General features: G+C 42.7%; 1 protein-coding gene across 10 annotated transcripts in view; it reads left to right on the top strand.

Moving 5' to 3' along the window:
• MAP4K4 (mitogen-activated protein kinase kinase kinase kinase 4) overlaps positions 1-21,239 on the top strand; it is a 154,754-nt gene extending 133,515 nt beyond the window's left edge. For 6 of the 10 annotated variants that reach the window (XM_035557979.2, XM_050708541.1, XM_035557983.2 and 3 more), the window contains 9 exons: positions 2,015-2,132; positions 2,405-2,575; positions 6,333-6,476; positions 10,959-11,093; positions 14,491-14,591; positions 15,331-15,480; positions 15,772-15,931; positions 17,695-17,834; positions 17,981-21,239. In XM_035557979.2, the coding sequence (XP_035413872.1) occupies positions 2,015-2,132; positions 2,405-2,575; positions 6,333-6,476; positions 10,959-11,093; positions 14,491-14,591; positions 15,331-15,480; positions 15,772-15,931; positions 17,695-17,834; positions 17,981-18,064 (1,203 nt within the window). In that variant the 3' untranslated portion in view covers positions 18,065-21,239. The remainder of the gene's footprint in view (positions 1-2,014; positions 2,133-2,404; positions 2,576-6,332; positions 6,477-10,958; positions 11,094-14,490; positions 14,592-15,330; positions 15,481-15,771; positions 15,932-17,694; positions 17,835-17,980) is intronic. The other 4 variants (XM_035557980.2, XM_050708545.1, XM_035557985.2 and 1 more) reach the window with 1 other exon arrangement.
• Positions 21,240-26,956: the final 5,717 nt, after the last annotated feature.

A 26,956-nucleotide genomic window follows, 5' to 3' on the forward strand; every position in this document is an offset into this window, starting at 1 on the left:
TTAGTGGTTAATTTTGGCTTTGTCAGTAGAGGCTGGGCTAGTAACTGTGCACGTATAAGGAGCTGCTTGTGGAAACTCACCCTCTGGGAGAGGAAGCTGCCACAGAGGGATTTTGCTCTTTAAAAACTTGCCACATGGGCTTGGGTGAACATATCAGGTGTTGCCCGGGAGGGTTTTAAAATCCTTGGGTATTACTGTTCTGGAATAACGAGTGGGGAAAAATGTTTGTGCTCTGAAACGCAGCTGTGTAAATACGACTGCTCTCCACTGACGCTGCTCGTGTCTGTTGGAGAAGCAAGGCTTTGCCACTGGGGAAGCTCCCTCCTGCTGTCCTGGGCCAGTCCCAGGGCACTGCCAGGAACGGTGCCTGCCCTTAGTCACCAAGGTGGGCAAGCCCAGTCCTTCACACACGTAAAGAGGGGATGCACATGTGTGAACGAAGGGCCTCATCCCCCCCTTGCTACCTTCAGCAGTGAACTGGGAACCCAGCGTGCTTGCTCCACTCCCACCGGGTCACCAGCCTGGTATTCAGGGAGAGCCTCTGTCTGTACCCAAAACGAGTGGTACATGGGGAGGGAAGCTTTGTGGAAAGAAGCGTCTGCTTCTCGGGCTAGAGTCATCCTGCCATGTAGGTATGCAAGCGCTGGGTTGAGAAGAATAGATTGCGGTGAGCTGGGTGGGCTCTTGGCAATGCACGTTTTTACCACGGGATGAAAAATGCCTCGAACAGGAGGGTGGGCGGGAGGGTTTCCTCCTGGAAATTCAGTTAGCATAATATTTCATTTTCAGCTATGCTTCGTTCGCCTTTGATCTTTGTAAAAGCACGCTTTTGTGGGTTAGAGAGATCAGTTGATTGATCCACGGATAGGCTTGCTCCTTACTTTGATCTAAGCAATAAATAAGCGGGGTTCAGTTAACTCAGTCTGGTAAGTGGAGGCAGCGGCAGCGGCTGGTGGTGAAGGAGCCTCTTGGTATTTAGCTGTGCAGGGGAGTGATGTGCTCATAAGGACCCACCGCTATTTTTTTGTGCAGAGTAGAGGCTTAGAAAGATCAGAGGTTGAAGATTAGTTGACGATGATGAAGTGCCTAACTACATTTGCATAAAGCTGAGCAAAAACCTAGTACTGCTTGGTATAACTCACCCACGTGCACACCCTGTATACATATAATACAATTTTTTTTTTTACTTGTCCCATTCTGCTTCAGCGTGCAATGTTGTCACTATAATACTAAACTGGCAAGGGTTTTTAAGTCGTTCCATTTCCACTTTTAACAGTTCATTGTTTCACTCGTCTTCTTCCTTTCTTTATGTTTTTTTCATGTTTAGACCACATAACTCAGCAAGCACCAGTGATTTTATCCACTACATATTCACAGCTTCATATCACCGTTTGCTACACCTTCCACACTAATGAGCCCCTTTGTTCGATACAGGTTTAATATTTTGCTTTGTCAAATAAAGGTGGAAGAACCTGCTGCAGCTTTCTGGCAAGAGGCTCAGGTTAAACAAAATAGGGAGAATGAACAGTAGTGGACAGTGAAAACATAAACCATCACAGAAGTGAATGCCTGATCGCAGATGGTTCTGATTTTGTTGCACAAGCCAAGAGATCAAATTTCCTAACTTACTTCATAACTAGCTCATTTTAGAACATGCTTCATAAGTACAAAAGTTGAATGTAGTGGACAGCTTGCAGATGAGATAGTAGGCATACATTTAAGCAGATTTTGAAAAAAGAGACTTTCCCTCGCTTTGTGCCCGATTGTAGTGGCCACTCAAAAATCTTCGCTGGCAGCTGAGGTGACAGGGATGGAGATGTAGCTAATTGCATTTCACTGTAACATGTGCAGTGTGCATATGTTCAGGTGTGGTGCCTGCAGTGCATTATGTATCTGTAAATCAAGCTTGGGGAGGCTATGTAGCATAATTCTGTAGTGACTTCAAAATGTTGGTTGTTGTTATCCTTGCTTTTTATTGTCATTAATATTAATAAAGTTGAAATTTACATTGCAGACTCAGTCCGCTAGTAACACACTCCAGAAACACAAATCTTCCTCCTCCTTTACACCTTTTATAGACCCCAGATTACTACAGATTTCTCCATCTAGTGGGACAACTGTGACTTCTGTGGGTAAGTAAAGTAGCTGAAGACGACAATTGAAAAAGGGTTCAGTGACTTCAGTGGCTCTTTAAAGTACTACGAATGTTACCATCATGCTTTTTGTTTGATTTGCAATGGATTGCATAGTTTTTCTTTTTCCATTTACATTTCTTACAAAAAAAAAAAAAAAAAGGCTTGCTCAATATTCTCAGTTACTGGTTTGGGTTGTTTGGTGTAAGGAATATATGGCCAGAGCTTATCGCATGAGGGATATTACATGCACGTTACTTTTCTTTCTTCAGTAGGATTTTCTAGTGAAGCAATGAGATCAGAGGCAATAAGGCAAGACCCAACACGGAAAGGATCAGTTGTCAATGTGAATCCTACAAATACGCGACCACAGAGCGATACCCCAGAGATTCGCAAATACAAGAAGAGATTCAATTCCGAGATACTGTGCGCTGCCTTATGGGGTAAGAAAAACTCGTTACTCACTTGCTTCCTTCAGTCTTGAGGTGCAGACTCGCCAGTAGGACCTACAGTCTTCGAGAACATCTCTCTGAAGACAGCTGTTTCTCTGAATTTATTCAGTGTTTGTTCACTTCTTCTCATTGCAAAAGCTGATTATTATGTTTTTATAATATGTTGCTTCTGCTTCGATATAAGTTTTCACTACTGTATATATTCTTCAAAAGACAGAGTTCAGACTTTATTCAGCCTACTGGTATGACCTTTTCAGCTCTCTCTAACCCTGACCAGTACATTTCCTGCAGCTTTTGGAAGCTTGTGGTGGTATTCGTGTTGTGCATCTGATGCACATAGGGTATTCTGTTGGAAAAATAATCATTTTCTTGATGCTAACGTATTATCACAGCACTTGATGAAGATATGTTTCGTAAGATGACTTTCCACCTCAGTCATCAGTTTATGTAGGAAGGAAGAAGGGAAATAGAAGGGTAGGAGGGACACTTTCCAGTGTGAGAGTTGCCTTCCTTTCTTTAAGGGTGGTTAGTGCACAGAGAAGCTGGGTATGGGATGTCAGCTGACCCTATGTTTTTGGCCTGCTTGTCACAAGAGCTAACTTACACCAGTGACAGACAATTAGTCAGGATCCCACACTGGTAAAAGACATAGGACAGTGCTTGTTGCCTGCTGCAATCTGGAATTGCTGCTGCAACACCAGGCTGAAAGCTTTTCTCTGCTGTGTAATTTCTCTGGCCAGGATCCATGGGGCCACCTGAATTTTTTCATTATCTAGATGTTAAGAGGTGATGCTTGTGTATATCATGTAGATGTTTATATAGTATTCTTAAAGTGGACACATTGTAAGGGCATCTGACTTTAAAGACTGTGAAGAAGAGATTTGGCCAGTCCCCTGAGGCACGTGACGTGTGTACAGATAGGACAGGGCACTTCTCTTGTTCACATTTTCACAGCTCTTTGCAAGGCTTTAGTTATCTTTTGAGCTTATTCCCAGCATTTCTTGTTTCTTGGAACAGCACTGTTGACCTAGCCTTCTTGCCTGCAAAGCCATTTCAGTTAGATAGCTCTTCTGACACTTTATCATCTTCCTATCTGCATTTTTCTTTTTTTCCAAAGCTTACTGGTAAGAATTTTTACCCCTGTGCTATTTCTGCATGTATTCATGTGAATAATTCCCTGGTAAAATGAGGAGACTTGTGCAGGTGTAAACTTCCAGAGTCTGAGAGGGTGAAGGCAGAGAGAAGTTGTATGGGATCGGTAAAGATGACTCATAGTTCCTCTGATCTGCCTTGTTTTGCCAATAGCAATTTGTGTTAATGGCTTTACATTTCTTTGATCTATGTATCTGACTGTTTCATTGATTTAAAATGTAGGTGTAAAATCCTAGAGGTGTTTTATAGCTGTAACAAAGCACTTGTTGAACATTTAGGGCTAAACTGATGGTGGTATAAGCTTGGTGCACATGCTTATTTCTTGATAAGGTCTAGCTTCCTTTTCCCTTAAGCAAATGAAGGCATTTCATAGTGATGGTTCTTAGCAGCAAAGAGGGGGCTTGCTTTGCTTTGTTTTCCTTTGGCTTTACCAGTGGTAATGCCCTAGTATCTGGTAGGTTGCTGGTTGTGTTAGGCCTGTGATGCTGTTTTTTCTAGCATTGAGCGGAGGAGGTTGATGCTAATGACATGGATGCAGTATCACAATTTTTTTACACTCAGCCTCTACAGAGAGCCTATGTTTTTTCAGGAAGCATTTCCATTTGTTAGAAAAATTAGAACGGCTTAATTGTAGGGTGGAGGTAGAAGAGCTTGGCTGGCTGTGAATAAAGACAATGTCTACATTTTAAAATCCAGGCACAGCTTGCCACCAGTGTTGGTACCTCATTAGTTTCATCCTGAAATGCACATAGCTGAGGGAAGGGGTTAGGGACGGGGCGCAGAGATCAGCTCGGAGCAGAAACAAGGGCGATGCAAAGGCAGCAGAGGAGGGTGAGGTTGGAGGCAGAAGCGCTTGAGCCCTGATGCACGAAGAGGGGAAGAGACTGAGGGAGCAGTGTGCATTTGGCTTTGTTTGAACTGTAAACCACACTGAAAAAAGGCAAAAATATGTATCAAAGCTGAATCATTTACAGCTTTAGTCGCTCTGTCCTGGAGGTGCAGGAATGAGATCGAGTGCTGGGTGTTTCCTCGGCCAGTTTGGTGCTGCTGCACCCTGTGCCTTGCTCTCCCTTCCTCCACTTCCCAGTTTAAGGACGTGTCCCAGTTTGGGAGATGGGCAGTGTGAAATGCACCCGAGGCTTTGGGGTGGGAGACAGCAGGTGCAGACCCGTGTGGGGGATGCAGAGGCAGGAGGGGGGCATCAGCAGCTAAAGGAGAGCATGTAGGGTGGCCGACCAAGACGAGACGAGATCTCCCAAGACAAGCTCCGTGCTGCCAGTGTCCATGGGCTCTCCTCCCTTTTATGAGGCAGAGAAACAGCAGAGCAGTAAGTTTGAGCAGAGGCTTGGTGCCCGTTGGGTTAGGGTGAACGTGCCCTCCCTTTTGCAACCCCCCCCCATGCGTGGTAGCGAGGGTGGTGTTTAGGTAGCGTGCCTCGCGCCTTGGAGGCGGGCAGCCTTGGTGAGCAGTGCTGTTTCTGAATGCTTTGAGAAGGCATGCCACTGCTGTAGGTACTGAGATGCAGCCTCCTGCGTCCTGGGACACATCCTGCGTTAGAAAGAGTTCACTATATAACCAGTTTGTACATGACCTTCAGCACCAATCTAGCTATATCTAGGGATTAATTGTCTGCCTAGGGATTAAGGCACTAAGCAATGTAATTATGATTACCTCGCATGAGCTTCGCTTTATTGTTTCATTACTTTATCACGCTTAAGGATAACAAGTTTTACATCGGGATTGCAACACAGAAATCTAATGGAAATCAAACCGCTTGTTTCCCTGTACTGTATTTTACCTGTCTCTGCACAGTTTGTGGGGTCTGGGACTGAAACACTGTAATAATTATTACAAATGGTTATGAAATTTTAGAGCGATAATGTATTTGATGTAAATGATGATTTTTTAAACCTTTTAATATATTTTTTATATATACTAAAAGAATGCAATTGATTTTAAATACTGAGACTCTGTGTACTCTTGAACAGGTTTCCAGTGGATGTGTGGACTTTTTTCTATAAAGAAACCGATCTATTTACTTTTTTTAGTTTATAGTCGCTTGACCTTTAGGATAGATCTGTGGAAACATGGGAGTAATACAATTCCTCTAGTTTTACGATTCAGATGGAAAAGGCTGTTGGGAAGTTGAGGACCAACCCTGTGTGTGTCTTTTTACAGAACGGCTGAACCACCACAGTCCGGCCCTCCCAATGGGGACCAAACCCCTCCCAGTGCTTTATTGCAATGCCCTTGTCTAAAGCCTGCAGTTACAGACCCCCTAATCAACAGCTAACACATCCTTCAGAATATATAATCTTGGGAACCATGTCATGCCTCATCCCCCATCTCCAGTGTTTGCGTACCTTTTTGTTTGGAAACTGGTGCTCCAGAAAGTTCTTCATGGTCTACCAGTCTCTTACTCTCTTGTGCACTGCAATTTTGGTGTCAGCAGTCACTGAGTGCAGGTAACGTAGAGAGCCTTCTAGGTGTGGTTAGGCTTGCTTGAAACAAGACAGTTGCTATGTAAAGCATCGTTTCATCAGAGTACGTGGAAAATCTGCCTACTAACTTGGATCTCTGTTTGTGTTTCATGTAGGAGTGAACTTGTTAGTGGGCACTGAAAGTGGTCTGATGCTGCTAGACAGAAGTGGTCAGGGGAAGGTTTATCCGCTCATCAATCGAAGAAGATTCCAGCAAATGGATGTACTTGAAGGGCTGAACGTCTTGGTGACAATTTCTGGTAAAGTTAACTATTCAACATGATTTTTTCCTCCATCTGGTATGGCACAGCAAAAAGCTTTTCTTGGCAGCCTGTGTGTTGAGGGGGAAGTCCTGACTTGACTGAAGTCAGTGGGTTTTCCATCATTTCACCTCTCTTGAGTCTACAGTTTCTGCGAGTGAATCATTTTCCCCACAACACCCTGTGCATGCTTGCCCCTGTCCTTCCTCCTTCTAAAATGTTGTACAGGTTTGGAGGAAACTTCTGGTTCTGTTCAGTGTTTGGGAGCTCTGTATGAATGTTTTGTGAAGTTTGTAAAAATTACATTCTTACCCTCTGCTGCAGTTATTTCAGCCCGGCATCTTTCTAACCACAACATGATTTGTTACTGGGGTTTAAAGACATCTTGTGCGTATAAATATGTAGAAGAGAAATGCTCTTGCAAAGTAGAGAAATAAGGATAACATGAAGAGTGTGTGTGTGTCTGTGGCAGGGCGACTGCAGTGTGTGTGTGACATGGGAATCAACGACATGAGGAGGCAGCTTGGTGCAGCTTTTGGCCTTGCCTCTCACTGAATGCAGCAGCAGACAACTCAGCAATGGGAGAAGAAGGGCGGTGGTGATTGTTGTGTTTGTTTTGTGTGCGCTGATGGAAAATGTGTTTTATAAAGCTTGAGGTTCCAGACTCGTTGGCTCCAGAGAGTTATTGCATAAGGTTATTCTGCTGTTAAGCAACTTGATGTGGTGCACTGTTAATCTTTCTTCACAGGTGGCGTTGAGCCATTTACGTTTCCTTTTGGTTTGGTTTGTTTGGGAAGTCAGTCTTTGCTCTGTTGTGCATGCGAGAGAGGGAATGTTAAATGAGGTTTCGTACAGTGGCCCCTGTGTTGTTCATTAAAGCCATTCAAAATTTTGTTGAGGCTCCAGAAGCCATCTGACTCTGCTGGAGGAGCTTTCTGGTTCTCCCGCCTCTCTTACAAAAGGACACACACCTAGACAATTTAATGCATTAGCTGCATTATGCTGATACAGGTGCAAAGAGCCGTGTGCTGGTATCGTCATGGAGCTTTGTTTCTGTTTAGAACAGCTGCACCTGTCTTGGCTTGTTGCATGCTCACTTCTCAGCTACAGTTATGCCATGAAATGCGTAAAAAGAAAAGATGAATCAAGGAACATTTTTAAAAAACCAACCTGTTGCGTGTCCTTTTGATGCTTGACACTGTTAAAAATATAAGCTACTGGAAAGCATCATTTGATAGAGCTTACTCTATAGTATGCCTTATAAACAGAAATACTCTATAACCCAACTTGTGTAAGATCTGCTGGTTTGAAGCATATCCTATACAGACAAGTGTCTGTGAATAAATCTCATGTGTAATTGTTCTAGGTTAATTTATGTTTGTTTCAGTCACAATCCAAGTACCCTGACACATCCGTCTTCTTTGTTTCCTTCAAAACTATTACTTCCTCCGTTGAGACACGCTACATTAACCCTTAAGTAATCAGCCGATCTTTGGATCTATTTTATGCCTCTGTCTCTGTCCCCATGTCCTGCATTTTATGGGAGAGTACAGAAGAACAAGGCAGGAAAGAGGCATTTCTGCCCAACCACGGCTCTCGCAGCTTTATGTTCCCTTGTTCCCTTGGCTTTTTTGGGAAGTGTTGTGCTCGTGGTAGTGATACTTGAAAGATGTTACCACACTGTGAGAAGAAGTTGCAGTACATTAGGATGCTGAGGGGATTGTCACCTAAAATTTGCTTTTAATACACACTCTTCTGAGTTTGAAAACCTGAACTCAAATTTTCCCACTATATATATGTCTGAAATTCAAAATCTTGACCACAAAGCTTTTGATACTGAGCTGATACAGCTGGTACAAGAACACTTTGCAGGTCAAAGCCGAGTAGCTAAACAGTTCATACTGTTGGGAGGCAAAAACATAGTTTTGGGTGCTCAGGGTAGTATACAGTGCTGAGAGTTATAAAGGTGCTGGAAGAGAGATTAACGACGTGCGTACAGAACATGCTCCATTGTGGCTCCCCGAGGGTTTTTAAGCACAACCGGCTGATCGTGGCACTCAGGAAGGCAGGAAAGGTAGACGGAGTAGAAGAACTGGTTGGAATCTGCCTGCTTGGTAATTAAAAACCACACGACAATACAAACAAAAACTCCTTATGGGAAAAGAGACTTTGCATTTGAAACGGTGTCTGTGGGAGAAACAGAGCTGGGAGTTCTCACAGAAGTCACTGCCTGATCGACTAATTTAAAGGCTGGAGCAGAGTTTTCTTTCCTATTTCACGGCCATAACAGACAAGAAAAAAAAATCAGATTTTTGAGAGCTGCTTAAGCTAGTGCAGATTTAAAAGCAGAAGGATCTAACCCCCCTCCCCGATATGAATATGAAGAGCAGCATAGCTTGTTGAAATAGATGCATAACAATGTTTATGTAACTAACTGCTTGTGCTTTTTTCATGTCAGCCTGCTGAAAGGCAGAGGAATTTCCTGTCTTGTGACTTTCCTTGTGGTCTAGACACTAAAACACAATAGGAACACACTTGAGATATTTTTCTATGTGTTTTTTTTTTTTTTAATGTTTCTCGTTGGAGAGAAGTACCCTGGTGCTCATCATGTGAACCGGGAGAAAATAGCCACGTGCTGGGAAGTTCCCATGTGCACTGTCTGGTCTGAGTCTTAAGGTTTACTAAGTTACTGGGGAAGCTAAAATGATGGAAATATCTGGGAGAGAATTTGTCTCCTGGTAGACAGGGACTTGTGATGCCCCAGCCTTCACAGCTGCTTTTCCTGAGGCGCCTGGCTCCGTCAGGGGTCCTCTGCCATCAGGGCAGGGGCTCGGTACCAGCTGCACATCCCAGGGTGGATCCAGCTAGGAACAGCAGGATGCTCTCAGTGCACAGGCTTCGTGTCCTGCTGTAAGCAGTATCGCCTGATCCCCAGCTCCAAAATGAGATAGCTCAGCTAGCCATGAGCTGGTGCAGCAGTCGGCGTTGTGCTAAAACTTCAAAATCAAGTTAAAGACAGTTGAAGAGAACTGCCCCGTAGCTCGATGTGGCTGTCAGGTGGCCCATCCTGCCAGGCGATGGCTTTCTGGTACTGCATCCCTAGGTAAGCCCAGCATCGACTGTGGTACGGTCAGCTGTCTCCTCTCGGCTCCAGGGGCTGAGAAGCAAGTGTCCACGGACACAGGGCATCCTCATAGTGGCTGCTGAAGAGGTGGCGTGGAGCCACTCCACTGACAAATGGGGTCCCTGTGAGCATTTCTGATGTCCTTTCCTTGCACAGAGACGTCATGGAGCCTTATGGAGTGGCTCTTAGAGCAGAGTTCTCTCTACCTTCCTCCCAGTCTCATCCCTGGGACTCTAGTGACTTCGGACAGCAAAGCAGATGGAGGAAGGAGGATACAAGCTTTGCATGTCTGCATTAGGGCCACCTTCTTACCAATTCACTGTATGGTTCGTTGGCCATTAGCTGTTAAAGAACCGCTGATAAAATCACTTGTGAACCTTGCTCTGCATTTGAGGAGATGTTTTCGTACTGCGAGTTGGACTCTGGGTTGTATTGTAAAGACGGTGGGAGATGTAATGTCAGCTGAAGACGTAGCAGCCTGAGCAGCTAGATCTCTCATCTGGGAAGAAGAAACAGCTCTTGCAGTTTTCTGTGTGCAGCCCTGGAGCAGAAGGGCAAGTCTGTTTGTAAGGCAGCCGTTGGCTTTTAGCAAGGGGTTGAATTTTTTGTGAGCCAAGGGAAGTTCTGTCACTGCAATTTCAGATACTGTTCATTTCTGTTTACAGCAGAACTGGTATAAAGCAGTTAAATGCTGAAATTGTTCTTTGGCATAGTTTTTGACCAATTAAATAGTAAACAATCTTAGTAAAACTTGACCGGTTTGTATCGGAGAGGATGATGTAAGTGATGGAAATGTCCTGGTCACTAACGGCAAAAAAATTGTAATGTATAACCCTATCACCTCACTCTTCTTTGCTTTTTCTTCCTCCTTTCACACCAGTCCTACTCTTCTGGCTCTTCTGGTAATTGTGAGCCTCAAATTCTAGCCTGCTGCTCTCCTAGAGTTTTGTGCAAAAAAAAAAAGCCCTTGTTACTCAGCTATGTTTTGGGGTTTTTTCTTCATCTCCGTGCAGGAATCTGTTGCTTTTGTTGTGGGATTATAACCTTTTTCACGTAGAAGCTGCTTTTGTCCTAAGATCCAGACAGCCAAAGAGTTTATCATTTTCAGTTCATGTGGTGTTACCCTGCATCTCTGTTATTGATTATCAGGAAAACACATTTTTGGGTGGAGTCTGGAGTAAAGCTGTTGTGGACATAAATACTGGGAGAGATCTCTGTGGTTGCAGCAGTTTCCCTTTCATTGTTATTTTGGCTTGTTCTGTGGGGCTTTCTGTTTTTCGGGTAGGGTTGGTTTTTTGGGTTTTCTTTGCACTTATCTCCCTGGGGAGATAAACTAACCTTTCTCACTCTGTGGCTAGGTAAGAAGAACAAGTTGCGAGTTTACTATTTGTCCTGGTTAAGAAATAAAATTCTTCACAATGATCCCGAAGTAGAAAAGAAACAGGGTTGGACGACGGTGGGCGACTTGGAAGGCTGTGTGCACTATAAAGTTGGTAAGTGGCAAATGAGGTAATCAAATTGTTGAGATAAAAGCTGGCTGTGAAAGAGAACTGCAGTGCATGCAGCTTGTGGGTTTAAGATTTGTTTTTGTTGCTGGCTGTCTTCTTTATCCCTAAGGACGAACTTTTCTGGTGAAGTGTCAGAATAGATGGCAAGTTACTGTGGGTTAAACTGAATATGGGAGAGGTTTGCAACGGGATGCTGGGCTGTGAACTGGAGCAAGCACAGATCCCCCATCTGTCTCCTTCCCATGGTGGATGCAACTTCCAGGAGAAGGCTGACATGGACAGTGGGGGCTGGTGATGTTTCAGCACCTTTGTTAGACCCTTGAGGTGACAGAGGGACTCGTGTCAACCAACGGCCGTTCTCTCTACCAACAGGTTTCCCTGTTATTTTACCATGCTGAAATCAAATTCTGGAACAGGGTGAATAATATCTCCTTTTTAATGTAGATTTTTAAGACTGGAGGGGAAAAAAAAAAAAAAAGAAAAAAGAGGAAAAAAAAAGAAAAAGAGTGGGAGGAAAAAGCAAGCCCAGCTAGTGCACGAGCTTTGGGGAGGCATCTGGGAACAGAAGCATATGTTTAACTTCCAGATGATTCATTGATTCCCTTTAGCTCATGAACTTTCCTAATGCTGTCTCAGATCCTCTGCAATGCAGTTATGGGGTTACAGGGATGAAGTGTGTTTTCACTAGGCAGGCACCTTTTGAGTGGCCTTAAGTTTTTTAAATGGGTTTAGATGTGGAAACTTTCACCAAAACTAGTGAAACACGTCGCGTTTGCCATATGCAGTGATCCTGCTGCCCTGCAGGTGGGGATACGAACTAAGAGCTCTTTCTCCTGGTTCAGTTTCACGATGAATCTTAATCGACCCTGGATGCTGCATTTGATTTGTTTTTTTCCTAAGTGCCAGCTCAGTTCCTTTCAAGCTGTGTCAGCCAATGTAGAGCAGCAGCAGTCGGACTGAGCTCAGTCTCCTTCTGTCATACATGTGCTCTTGCAAAAACCTGCTCGTGGGGCGTCATCAGTAGCTACCGCAGAAGTGACTGCTGAACCTCGAGCTTGACCCCAAAAACAATTAATAATGTACTTCCCTGGGATCACACCCCAGGGTGTCAGCAGCATAATGAAGTGGCCTGTTAACAATACATTAACAGCTATTGAAAGGAGGCTTTCCAGCAGGGAAGTGTGAGAAACAAAGAGCATTCTCTTCCAGATGAAGAGTGATTTGTTGCAGCCTGGCACTGAACTTCCCTCTGAACCAGAAACGTACAGTAGACTTCTTCAGGTGGTGAGGGGCCTCTTTGACAGCTGTGCCTCAGTTCCCAAGAAGGATGAGCCCTGCGAATAGTTGCGCCTGCAGTCTGGTGGCTGCCACCGAGGCAGCTGGCACTGGCTGCTTCCTTGTCTCTTTGATGCAACAGGGGTCTCAGACGTCAGGCTGAAGTGGTATTTATGGATCTTGGTCGCTTCAGGCAACTTTTGGCTCCTCTAAATGATAAATTGCTCTTTTGAAACTTAAAATTTGGGTGAATTCCCAGATAGCACCCAGAGCAAAGAGCGAAGATTATCAAAGGTTCCCTTTCACAGATAAGGTGGTTTTATTCAACACCCCCTTCTTCCCCAAGAAAATATTCCAAGAAGTCTTGCGAGCCAGACAAGACTGAACAAAAGCTCTATTTTTCAGTCAGTACAGCTGTGGAGGTTGAGAGGCTTTTTTTTGTCTGCTGAAAAAGTGTCAAGTCCTCTAGCACTTATAGCTCAGTATTCTTGCTTTCCTGCAGAGTAAAAGGGAGCAAGTAGCAGCTTTGTCTCCCTACTGCCTACCAACAGAGAACAACTACAGACTTGTACAATAGTCAGATACCTAAAAGGCATTAAAATAGTTTTTATTAAAGAAGCGTTGTTCTCACAAGTCTGAGATTTTTCGCTCCTGCTCTTTTTCAAAATCAGTTTTGGTTGGGAGGTAATAATGGCAGAAGGTGGAGGTGCAGGGAATTACTCATTGTTTTGGAAAATCATCATATTCCCCTAAAACTTGAGGTAAAGAGAGAGAAGAAATCTCTTGAGCTTTCTAGGTGTCACACAGATAATGCCTTTTTTTTCCTCTCTCCTCCAAAAAGAGCACTAGAAACAGGTTAAGAAACCTCAACATTCTGAAAGTCCTCACAATATCTTCCAACACAAACCCAGATGGCAGCTGGAAATACAGATCCAGCAGCATTACATGAATGGCCATTTCTAGACTTTATGGGTCCTGTCCTGAAAAAAGTGATAGTAAACAGAGCTTTTTTCGATGGATAAATTTGTCAACTGTTTGAGTGTGGGAACAGAGATATATCTGAGAATTTGCAGATCAGCTATGTAATGACACATTATTATTTCTGATAAATTCTGTGATTTTTTTTTCACATCTTTGCACTAACACTGCTTAGTAACATTTTGTGGCTGAAAAGCAATGATTGCTGCATTTGTCTCTGCCAAAAAAAGAAAAAAAAAAAAAAGAAAAAGATTGCTAAGTACTGAATTTTACATCTTTTGTGGGAGAATCTGCTTTTGGACTTTTGTTTCTGAAATGTTCTAGAGAAACTCCTGACTCCTTAACCCCTCTGAAAACTTTTCCATTCTTTAGGCAGAAGGTAAAATGTGTCACCAGAATTGTCGTTAGTGATTTGTGCTCTTGTGTTTTACTTGAGAATTAGGGTTAAGGTCAATTAGAGAAAGTTCAGGTGATACAACTTGTTTACATTCAGTCAGCTACCTGTTTCCTTTAAACCATCTGCTGAGGAAGAGGTTTTTGGCAGCCACTTAGTCTTTTTCTGTGAAGTTTTTGGAAACAAAAACTTTTTGGCAATAAACAAATTAAAAAAAACAACCAACAACAAAACAACAGTTGCCTTTTGTTTTTGAAATGGACTTAATTTATTATTTCTTAGCTTTTCATTTCAGTTCCTCCTTTTCCCTCCCTTTCTCTGGGGAATTTTTCCCTCAGCTCAAAATACCACTGCCGCAGCGCTGTGATTGTGACTGCCAATAAACTCTACCACAGCCATTGGCTTGTTTTATTGTAATTGTCCCTGACTGAAAACTGATTTCCTGATGAGCAAGCACTGTCTAATGTGGAAAGAAAAGTGTAAATATGTGTGTACTGACTAGGTAATTGAAAGCATGGTGATGGGTTCAGTTATTGACAAGAGTAATGATTTTTGTGGCATAAATGTGTCAAAATTCTCAGCTACATAGAATTAGCAATTCTAAAATGCAGTGTTACTGAAAACCTTGAAAGGTATTTAAGTAGGGAGAAATACTGTCATTTTCTGCTTTCTTAAAGTAACTGAAGTGACTTTGGTATGATTACTGAATTGATTTTTGTTTTGTTTTAATTTCAGTAAAATATGAAAGAATCAAATTCTTGGTAATTGCATTGAAGAGTTCTGTGGAAGTCTATGCATGGGCACCAAAGCCATACCACAAATTTATGGCCTTTAAGGTAACAATATATTTCAGTCACATGTAAGATTTTCACCTACCAAGTTGCACTTACCCCTTTTACAAAACTGGTCTGACATTTTATCATGGCTGTGTTACAAGCTCTTTGGTAAATCTGCCATGAACATATTATATTTTCGTTAAGGGGCCTGGGGGTTTGGCTCTGAGAGGCAGTGTATGCCTAGAACCCTAAGTTGTAACCAAGCATAAGCGAATGATCAAAATGACATGATAGCCCAATGCTTTGTTTCCTCTCTATAAATAAACCATGAGGCCAAGAGAAGTGAACTGAGTCGAAACTTATTCATGTGAGCATCATTAGCTGATGCTCTACATTATTGTATTTTGAATGCTGCAAGAATGAAGTTAGCTGACTTGGGGTAATTACCAGGCTGACTTGCAGACAATCAGTTAATGCCGGTTGTGCAGGTTGAAGTAAACGCTACAGGAGTGTCAAATTGCCCTGAACTTCGGGGAAAACAATTCTTACTAGTAAAATGAAGCAGACCAACTAAATCAAACCCCAGGGAAAATAGCATATAATATGTGGTTGAAATATAACAGGGTGCTAAGTAAATCTCTCCTTGTCTGTGGAAGACGCTAACCCAACTATCTGGTGAATGGAGGCCAGACACATGCTGGAGGAATAGGCCTATAATATGTGCATTAAGAGCATATTTTTATAAAAACCCTTGTGGTTCTAAGCAGTAAAGTAAATCTCACTGATTATTGTCTTACAGTCATTTGGGGAATTGGTACATAAGCCATTGCTGGTGGATTTAACAGTAGAAGAGGGTCAGAGACTAAAAGTGATCTATGGCTCCTGTGCTGGCTTCCATGCTGTTGATGTGGATTCGGGATCGGTCTATGACATTTATCTACCAACACATGTAAGAGCTGTTCCTGGGCTGGATTTTCTTCTTTCCTTCTGGTTTCTCCCTCTCTCCCTTTCCTCAGCTGACCAACGTGTCTGTCGGTCCCTGTGGATCACTGCCAGCCACTGGCAGTGGAAAAGCAGATGGAGGGGTCCAAGTGAATGTATCTTAGGGGCTTGTGCCTCAATTTCTGTCCTGTCCCCAGGGTCCATATGTCTCCTTGGCTGGGAGCTGCTCACTCAGGTCTGGTGTTGGCCAACATGGCAAGCATAAAATGACTTTTGCCTTACTTCTCTATTTCTGTAGATCCAGAGCAGTATCCAACCTCATGCAATCATAATTCTCCCGAATACGGATGGAATGGAGCTACTGGTCTGCTATGAGGATGAAGGAGTTTATGTAAACACGTATGGAAGGATCACCAAGGATGTGGTTCTGCAGTGGGGAGAAATGCCAACTTCAGTTGGTAAGTGCCCTGAGAGAATCAAATACAATTGTGCCATAAGGGAGCGTGAATGTGGGCAGAAGGAAAATGCATTGGGTTTGACTTCAGATTCACAGGCAGCGATGCTGTAATACAGCTGGAAAACAGCTGTACTAAGTGCAGAGGGGTCATATGGATCTATTTTGTGTTGAGTTTTTTAGAACAAAATCCAAACAAACTTGTGGAGTGCAGGAATAAAAAACTAATTTAATAAACACCAGGGCCTTTGTAAGTTGCTACAAAACTTTTGCTGCACAGAAGCAAATTTATGAAAACCCTTTAGTATAAAGGTATGTAAAGAGGCAGACAGGTAGGATATTATTACGGGTGCTTCTATGTTGATAACAGTCTGTATATCTGATTTGATGGGTTTATTTTAATTTACCTGCACTTTGCTCATCTATCTTAGCATGATACTGTAATTACAGTGCTGATATAGGTGCTCTTGCTATCTGTGCCGCTTTATTGCAGTGATGAGCATAGGATGGGCTGTGATTACACCTTAGTTTTTTGTTCAAACACATTGGGTTTGCTTGTTTGGGAATGGATGCGTGTATTAGGAGGTTACTGCTGATAGCTCTTAGAGTAACACGAACAATAACGGAGGAGGAAATTTAAAGAAGTTTCATACAGTGCATATTCACTCTGCTGGTGATTAGCTCTTGACTAGATCTGAAAGCAAGCAGGTTATATGAAGTGGCAATTCGTAGAGGCTTTGGGAACTGGAATGCCTGTGAAGTAAATAGCATGGAGGCAGTTGGCATCATCTGAACATCTCATCTGACAATTTTAATAAACTATTTGGTTCACTTAGCACTCACGACATATGTAAAAGTAAATAAATATCCAGCACAATGGTAGGTATGATGGTATAGATGTGCTTTATACTGTAGTAGATCATTTGGTTTAATTTAAATGAAAATTAATATGAAAAAATTAACATAAAAAGGGAGGGATTATGAAATGAAATCTTATAAGAATTTCCATGCTAAGATCTATTGTTATTCTTTTTATTTTTCTATTAAGTGTGCATATAAATCAGAGGCAACAGCTTATTCTTCACTAAGTTCCCATATGTTAGTTTTGGCAGAATTCCTAAGACTATCGATCAAATTGCTTGTTGAATATACTTTTTCATAATGCTGGTGCCTTTCTCCTTTATTCAGTTTTTACTGCTATCAAGAACAGATTCTTTTCCTCATTCTAATACTAATCTGTTTCCCCCAGTGATACTCTGAGGCAAAATGCTTGATTTTTTGCTTTGTTTATCCAAACTCCTTCAAGTCAGGGAAACAATCCTCTAAGACACCGAATTGATGCTGGGGATGTTCCAGATTGGATAGGCTTAGTCTATTTAAACCTCGGGTTCTGTTTTCTCCTTGTCAACACCTAATTAACCTGTCTCCTTGCCAAACTTGGGAGAAAAAAGTCTGTGTAAAACTCAGTGTTCCTTCCATTTAATTGAAGGTTGGAAAGCTTCCATTGTGTCATAAATGCTCAGGCACGAAGTATGTTACTGACATCGAAAGCCCACGTGGAAATAATTTAAATAAAAAAAGGATTTGGGGGCATGTGAAGATGTTGAAGACCAAAATAGCACTCTGAGTGTGCGTGTTTACTTCCAATACGTACATGCAGGTCATTTCTAAGTAGAGTGTGTAAATATATTCCTCTGCTTTTTCAGTCTCCGTGTTTCCCTCTGCCTGTTCTAATGGGCTATGTCGTGTTGTGTTTTCTCTCCAAAGCGTATATTCGGTCCAATCAGATTATGGGCTGGGGAGAAAAAGCGATCGAAATACGATCAGTGGAAACTGGACACTTGGATGGTGTGTTCATGCACAAAAGGGCACAAAGACTCAAGTTCTTATGTGAACGCAATGACAAGGTATGAGCCACCCACGGTCCCCGTTTCTTGACAGGATGATAAACAGCACAGAGCCGTAATTGCACCATAAATATCACAAGCAGTGAAGACAAATTGAAGCCTCTGCTGCTCTACCTGTTGAATTTCCCTCTCTCTTTTCTTTGCAGGTCTTCTTTGCCTCCGTGCGGTCAGGTGGAAGCAGTCAAGTCTATTTCATGACCCTTGGCAGGACTTCTCTTCTGAGCTGGTAGAAGCAGTGGGCTGTGGCGAGAGATTGCTGACATCCAGAGTCTGAGATCTTCATAACTCGGAATTATTTTCAACTGGAGTACAGACCTGCACTAATGCAGCAGCACTCTGTGTAAATGTGTGTGCAGGCATCACTGGTGTTAGGTTTCTTTTTGTTTTTCAACTGAGGCTGCAAGGCAGCTGGTGCTGTAAAGATATTGCCATCAGGTGCTACAAAGTCTTTGAGGTTTGGGATCATGCTAGAAAGCTACAGGTCTTTTTTTCCCTTCAGCTCCAGGATTCCTAGGCTTTGAAGGACTCTGTTTGTTAGTGTGAATACAGAGGGGGGGAAAAAAAAGGAAAAATAAACACAGACTTATGAACATGCTGTTGAGTGGACAGGAGGCAGGCAAGAGAAGGTGAGAAGTGGTGTAGAGAGTCAGACTGGCTGAAACAGAGGGCAGATCTAGTCTATCTAGTAATGTTAACAATGTATTTAATTGACATTTCTTTTTTGTAATGTGACAATATGTGGAGAAAGAGGAAGGTGCAGGTTTTAAGAAGTTAATATTTATAAAATGTGAAAGACAGTGACTAGGATAACTTCTTCTTGGGGACAGGGAGGGTGGGAAGGGGTTGGGGTGGAATTCTTGATTTTTTTTTTTTTTTGTTTCTGCAGTTTTATTTTGGCCTGGCCAATAACTTTTAGTCATTTTCTGTGTACCAGGTATTGCCTGAAACATGTGCAGATGATAAAAAAAAAAAAAAAAAGGAAAAAAAAAGAAAAAATCAACAACAAAAAATAAAGAAAAAAATTCATTTTCTATAATGATTCTGTGTTAGGCCAGAACTTGGTTATGTCACAGTATTAGCACTGCCTCAGTTAAAGGTTTAATTTTTGTTTAAACCTAGAAGTGCAACAACAGTTTTACCACAGTCTGCACTCGCAGAACTAAAAAAAAAAAAAAAGAAAAAAAAGAAAAAAAAAGAAAGAAAATCCAAACTACATATGTTTATTTTTTGTGCCTACCTCATTGTTTTTAATGCATAAAATAAAAGAGGTGGTTTAGTTTATACGTTTTTAGATGAAAACCATTAATGTCTAATTTAATCTTAATACCAAAACTACCAGATCGAAAGGTTTCTGACTGTTATCGTGTAGCAAGTTTCAGCAGGAGGAGAGAGTGGTCCATTGGGGCAATAGTGGTAGCGTTATGGCAGTGAGACACTGATTAATGTAATTTGCTTACTAAATTTGGAAAGCAAGCATTTTTTGGAACCAATTTCATCCTTACTAGAAGTCCGAATTTAGCCTAAAACCGGAGGTTTCACTCTTCTAACATGTGGGCTTAGTAACAGGCAGGTAAAATAACTAGGCTAGTTCTATAAACTGTTAAATGTTGTAGGAAACGTTTTGGGGCGGTGATGTTTTTCTTTTTTAAGAATGCAATGCACTAAAACTCTTTTAAGAATGTAGTTAATACTGCTTATTCATAAAAAACAGCGTATACCTGTGTTTAGATGTAAGATCCCAGCTCTGGCTTTTTTCTTTCTTTTTTTTTTGTTTTGTTTTGTTTTTAAGTCAGTTTTATTTTATGAATAAGTTCTGACATTTGTAATAAATGTCTTGAGAGTAATAATTTGTTTAATGGCTACATGTTCATTACTTGAGAAACCTTGAGTGTATAATAATCTGTTGGTGATGTAATAATGCACAGTGTCATGATTCAGCCATTTTTTTTGTTCGGTTTTTACTTTTTTTGTTTTTTATTATTATTATTATTCCTTTGGTGGGGTACTTTGTTGACAGCTGCCTTAAGCTGTTCATTCAGTGAACAGGCTCTCAGTGTTTCACGGGCTTTGTCTTCTGCTGCGTTTAACTTTCTCTCACGGCGTGACAGGTAGGGCTTTTTAAACACGTCTTCTTCAGTCAGACTCGACCGTTCGAGTGACTGGTTGGTGGCCAGCCGAGAGCACGAGCTGTGCAGAGCTGAGACTCGACCGACCCTTCTTGTGGTATCCAATCCGACTGCTGTAAACCCTGCAAACCCGAGCAGCGCTTCTGCTGAAGACTCTCCTGTGAACATCACAGACAGTTTACGAGTGAGTGGTAAATGCATACCACAAGTGCATGTACACACACACACACACAGACACGCTCGCACACCCCACACACCAAAAGAATCAAAACTCGAGAAAGCCTTACATTTGCTGGCAGAGGAGTACCTAGAAATATTTTTTTTAACTGTATGACTTTTGGATAGCGTTGAAGGTGAAGGATGTGTTCTTTTCATGCCTGGCATGCTCAGCCAGAAGAACGATTAACTTTTTTTGTACTATAATGAACTAAAAGGGGACTCGGAGAAGCGACGTGGGTGTAATCACAGCGGCCCCGTAGTGTAGCTTACCGAAGCTGGTTTGATCAAATGTCAGTCTGCGTGATTTAATTCTTCCAGCGCTATGCGGTCCAAAATCAAGTTAGTCCTTGAAAGCTGATGCTATTCTCCCAGAGGAAGATGCTCCAGTACTGTAGGGATTCCCAGGTCACGGATACGTGCTGTTGAAGTTTGGAGGCTTCTGGGGGGAAACTCCTTTGGTCTGGCTGCTCACGCGGCAGCCTTCGCCTCCACAGAAGTGCCAGGACAGCAACATGGCAAGGTAAAAACAGTATTACAAAACCACTACATATACAGACATCGAACTCTTCAAACAGTGCTTTTGTAAGCAAAGAAGAAAAGAAAAGCTCCTAGATTTAGTTTTAAGCTTTAATAAGTAATAATTTTCTGTATCTTTAAGTCAAAGTAACCCTAACTTGTATGACTGCAGTGTTTTTATTTTTTATCTTATGCACATGTTATGTTGGAGAAAATGTTTACAAAAATGGTTTTGTTACACTAATGTGCATCACATATTTATGGTTTATTTGAAAGTGATTTTTGTGGGTTTTTTAGTTTTTCATAGTAGTAGTACACTTTTTGTGATTTATAACCCCAAACTCTGCTGATTATAAAGATGCTAAACAATAATACAAAATGACAAACTGCATTAAAATTACTAATCGTAGAGCTGCAAAGCAGACTGGTGACAAGTAAAACACTCAGCCTTTTTTTTGCAGTGCTATCTAACTTGTCTTCTGTGTATTATGGAAATTACTGTTTTTTCCCCGTTTTTCCTTAAATAAAGTCAAATTGACACCTATTGTATGTGGAAAGTATTTTGAATATCTCTTGGCTGCAGAAGTCAAGCTGCATGATGCATGTATCATAAGAACAAAAGCCTTATTGTCAAATCTCACCATTTTGTAGAGACTTTGACAGTAAACATGTGCTTTTTAGGGCTTTTTTTGTTGTTTTTCTTTTTATCTTTCAAGACCTGTTTCCTGGTGAAGTTGCTCTTTTGAGAACTATGGTTTCCTTTAAAAAGGAAAAAGAAAAGATTAGGAATGTTAGTAAGTGGCCAGTGGCTCAGAAGGAAGAAGTTCCCTCAAGGAGAGCCTGGAAGTGCTGTGAGTGTGCCCTCCCACCTCTGTCCAGACCTGATTTTTGGTGGCTGGGATTACTTACTGCTAAGAGAGCACCGTGAGCTGCACTCCTGAGCCAGATTCTCGCATGGTATAAAAGCGCGGCTCCAACAAAAATCAAGACTTTCCAAGTCCTAAGGCATGAGTACTGAGCAGGTTTGATACAACGCCGCTGTTTGCACTGGCGGGGTTCTCGTCGGCTTTTGCACGTGTTTTTCCACCATGGGCTGTGTCTGTTTTCTTCAGCGGAGATAAGCAGTAGACGTTTCCTTCCGAACAGGCTGGTCTCTGCAGGAGGAGGAGGAAGCATGTGTTCCCGGCCTCCTGCCTTTCTTCTCACTTTCATCTTCAGAAGGCAAGGGCTGAAACTTGTTTCATGGTTTTACCTGCTTCCTACAGACAAAGGTATCTGAAATCCTTGAGCCCCGCAGCTTTCTGCCCCTGCAAGTACCAGATACTGAGGGTAGCTCATCTTAGAAAGCTAGTGGGGCCAGCAAGCTGCTTGTCCAGCTGCTGCTCAGAGCTGCTGGTTTTATCCAGTCCTCCTGGACCTGTTGAAGACTTCCCTGAGTTGGAACATCCTCTGGCTAGTCAAGTACATGGGCTAGCCACCAAGACCTGAGCTGTTGCTCATCACAGGCAAAAGCAGGCAGTATGCATCTGAAACCAGCAATCCCGGGGGGGGAGTTGTAGGAGTGTGAGCTTCCCAGCGGGTGCTAGCAGAGGGAATGGAGAATGTGCAAAGCCTTCACCCTCCTGGGCAGAAATGCACAGCTGCAGTGATTTACGGGAAGAAGGAAATAAAATCAGAGCGTTTGAGCAGCAGGTCTCGTTCTTCTGTGGGACTTGTGCAGGTGGCCGTGGTGAGGTGGGCCTCAGTGAGTTCCTCGTGAGGGCAGGATGGAGGAACACGGGGCAGAAAAGAATAACATGCAAAAAAACATGTGCATATTTAAAACTGACAACTGCAGCAGTAATTATCGACTGCAGTAATCAGACCAGAGAAAGGAGTGATCGGACACCAAAAGGAGCACTTTTTTTGTTGTTACAAAGCTTTTAAATATGTAAGTGGAAATATGAGCAATGAAAAGTAAAGAACACTTAAACATGAGCTTAAAGTTTTAAATGTTGCAAATTAGAAGAGAGAGGAGAAGCAGCCTCTTCTTTATTGCTTTGCTGAAAGACATGATGGAGAATTAGGATTGTGTGGGACCTTAATGAAGGGGGAGAGCTGAGTGTTGTGGGCTGCCTATTGTGCAGAGAACTTGTTCTTCAGCTTGTGTCTGTACCATTGTCTGGGAGTACTGTAAAATTGAAAAAAATAAAAATAAAAGTGGACGTTGGAGGAGAAACAATTGCAAATGGAAGAGAAGAGCCTGTGGGAGAGCACATTGCATTCAATGCAGGACTGTGCCACATGAACATGGTCAAAGGCAACAAATTTGCTAACAGCAGGGCGAATGCATTTCCACTGCAGTCCAGTGCCCTGTCACCCACCTGCCTGCGAGGTGTAGCAGCTCAGCCCAGAGCTGTTTCTCTCCCCCAGGCACTTCCCCGCATCGCTGGAGAAGTACCGGCACTGACTTGTGGCAGTGCTGTGCAGCATTGCTTTTCCTTCCCCCCCCTAAACCACATGCAGCCCAGCAGGGAAGCAGTCCTGGGAACTTAGCCGTGAGAAGGCTTGCTTTGCCACGTGAGAAATGTGCCTGGTAGCCAGGATCTCAGCTGCACGTGATGGGCATCCCTGGCCTGCTGGGACGTCGTGGTGCATTGAGGGATGGAAGCTCAAAGAGCCGCGTGTGTGCGGAGCAGCTGTAAAAATTGCAGCTCTGCTCCAGTGGGGGCAAATTCGCTGCTGACTGCCAGCACCCAGATGTTGGCCTGTTTCTAACCCGTTAAAGCAGCAAAGGCTGGAAACAACTGTCATATTTAGGTTTTTCTTCTTTAAAAAAAAAAAAAAAAAATTCAGTGTGGTATTGTGCTGCTCAGACAGGTACGGCAAGGCAGGTTCCTGCCTCAGTGTGAGCTGCTGTGGAAATTACAGGATGGGGGAAGCAAAGACCATCAGGGACCTGCAGTCACTTCATTTTCACTTTGTGATCGTCTGGCTCCATGCAGCGTCTGCTCCCTTAAAGGGTAAAAACTGCTCTAGAAATACCGAGATACCAACAGCCTTCCTCCTCCTTTTTTATCTCTCTGGTTAATCCTGCTCTTGTTCTAGGCAATAATAAACTAGGGAGAGAAGGAGAGAGGAGGGTGTTTTGTTGTTTAAGCAAATACATCCCTGACTCAATAAAAATGTGCTCAGTCCAGTTGAGGAAGTTACAATTTTCTTTTTTTTTTTTTTCCCCAGTTGTTAAATTATAACAGGAAATTGAGTTTAACATTTTATTCTCAGGCTCTGCTGGTTCTGTGGGGCAAATCCGCAGCGTGGGAAAGTAAGATTAATTTGTTCCAACTGCTGTACACAGCTCAAATATTACTTGCCCTCTGTGTGAAATTTTTATTGCACACCCCCATTTTGTCATTCGACGCAATTTGTCCATTAAAAGGCAGTATCACACCCCAATTTTATTTTAATATTTGGATTTCCTAAGTGATTTTGTTCATACTGTGTTAGCCATGAGAAAAAAAAAATGCTTTTTTCGGCTGTGAAACAGCCATTGGAGTGATGGGATTATAAAATACTGTTTGCCTAGGCTTTTATCACAGAGAGATTTCAGGCAATTTTCAGCAGAGCCCCGTTGATATAGTTAGCAAGACTCTGGTTTTATGAACAGGCGAAGCTGAAAGACAGAAGAGAGCAAATTACATGCTTGGGATCTTTTAGTGAGCTGGGGATAGAGGAAGAAAATGGAGGTTTTGGTACGAAATCTTTCACCTCAACCATTAAACCCACTTAGCCCCTTTGGATGGTGCAATAGCAAGTTGCAGGGAAGGTGATGCTTTGTTGCCTGGGGTTCGGGGTGCTCCCGGAGCAGCAGAGCACAGCGTGGAGAGCAGGGCACCCGGCACAAGGAGCTGCAGATGGGCTGAGCTTGTCTGCTGCAGAGCTGGGGCAAGCAGGGGAGGAAAGGTCAGAAGGGAGGAGGGCCTCAGGATTGTCTTTGCATCAGATTTTGTAGTCCAGAGCGAGCTGCTGATGAAGTTGTGCTGGGAGAAGCCAGGACTTTCCGCACCTTCAGCCCTTCTGGAGCTCCTGGTCCAGAAAGGACCATCAGGTTCCTGTGCCGAAGGTCCACTCTGAACTCTGCATTAACTTGTGTTTCTTTAACTGTAGCTTGTAAAAGGCCTCTTGTGATTTTATTTTATTTTTTAAAGGTCAAATCTCATACAGTTCCTCTATTTTAATGCTTAAAATGCAGACTACACAGAGTGAGTGGCTGGCAGAGCTGGGGCTGTGTGAGCCCAGAAGCTCTGTCCTACGAGCTGGCTCCCTGGACTGCATTAAGACCCAAGCCTACCTTAATTCAAACCACGAGAACTTCTGGAAAATCCACGTGGAAATTTTCTCAATGTTTCGGTAATAAAATTAACTGAAAGATAAGAGGAGAGCATGAACTGGCATAGAACATTAAAATGCAAAGTATGTAATTACAGACTCACAGTTATAATGATTCTAATGGATATCAGAGACGAGTATAAAAGGAGAATAAATTATTTCAGGGCATAAAGAATCAGTTATGGGTAATTAAGCTGCAATTATCATTACTGCGCTGCTATGATAGTTTTTTTTTTTTAACTAATTTTTCTAAAATAGAATAATGCAAGTTAAGCATGATTTCATCTATTGTCTGCCATTCAAATAAAAACATATTTTTCCAGTGTTTTTCAAAATGTGCCAGTGGAAAGAATCTCAGTTTTCCACTAGCAAAACCACAATTATTATTATTTTTTTTTAATGAAGTAATGTATTTCACATCACACAGCTGTTCAGTGGCAATGGCATCATTCAAATGTGGGCTCAGTGAAGTGTATAAAACCATACCTACTGTCAACCACGTCAACCAGCAATCGGCTTCAATGGAGCTCTTCACATGCTTAAGAATAAGTGATTTGGTAAACTGGTAATTCAGGCCTCTAATTCAGAGCAAGAATCAACACAGTTTAGAGTGGCAAACAGCGTCCTTGGTTCAATCCACAGTGCTCAGATGGGTGAGCCTGGAAACCAGCTGCTGAAGAGTTTCAGTTTACTGTATTGAGATGAAATGTCATTGATGACAATTAGTCTTAAAAGGCCCCTTGTAAAGCATGGTAGGTGACCAGCTGGCTCGTGAGCATCTCCCCAGGAGCCAGGCATGGTGTGCAAAGGGGCAGTGGTTCTGCTGATGGAATCGGAGACCTGGGATGGCCATGTCCTGCAAATGATGAGCCGGTGAGGCAGTGGGCCACCTTCTCTTCCTCTTGAGACACTGAAGGCTTCGCAGCTGGTGAGTAACTCCCTACTGGTACCAAATTACAAACCCAGAAGTTACACAAAATCCAAATAGAAGTTAACTTTCCCTATATTGCACGGTAACCAGAGCAGAAGGGCAAGGAGATGCATTCTAGGTTTGCTCTTAGCACTCTCTCTATGGATGCCCCAAAGTAGTTAGGTCTACTTGCAGAGGGATTCCTCTGGATGCCTAAAACCTGGATGCCCTTTAGCATCCTGGCTGTCTTTCAGCTGCTGCAGAGTATTTGGGATCTCAGGACAATGAGGTGTCTCAGGTGCCATGGCCATCGGGAAGGGAACTGGAAGCTGGTGTTAGGTACCTAAATCCCGTCAGATGTTTTAACACGTTTGTTGTGACGTCGGAGTCTTCAGTGTAGGGCTTGCCTGTTGCGTGTTTTTGTGTGCCGCCTTGCGTAACACAGCCAGTTGATGCTGTAACACAAATCTTTAGAAAAAAGAGTATTTTAACAGTGCTAAAAATTGAAAAACACCAGGCTTTAATGTACCAAACTTGAACTTAACCCAGACACCTTTTACTACTGTTGAGCATTTAATTACATTTATATAGACTTTTCTTGAAGTGCCATGCTCACTCTACAACAGATGGTCCTCATGGGAGGGAGAAGTGCTCAAAAGCTCTTCATCCTCATTAATTAGCTCTGGAGCCTTATGTATATCTTACTCGGTGCCATCCAAAGTGCTCGTTTTCTCATACATTGTATCAACATAACATGGTTTCCAAATCCTAATGAACCTCTCTACATTTTGTGTGTGTGTCTGTGTTATGGTTCTGATATAAGAAGAACTGCAGCAATATTTTGTCCGGCTGGTCAGAGCTTTCAATCTTGATGTGCTCCTTGCCTTGCTGCCTGCCCCAGGTGAGCAGCTCCTGGTTACCTCCAGGCCACAGCACCCACAGGGTTCAGCTGCAGACTTCCAGACGCACATGTTTTGGATAGG

This window comes from Cygnus atratus, chromosome 1 (assembly GCF_013377495.2).
Source record: "Cygnus atratus isolate AKBS03 ecotype Queensland, Australia chromosome 1, CAtr_DNAZoo_HiC_assembly, whole genome shotgun sequence".
Lineage (NCBI taxonomy): Eukaryota > Metazoa > Chordata > Aves > Anseriformes > Anatidae > Cygnus > Cygnus atratus.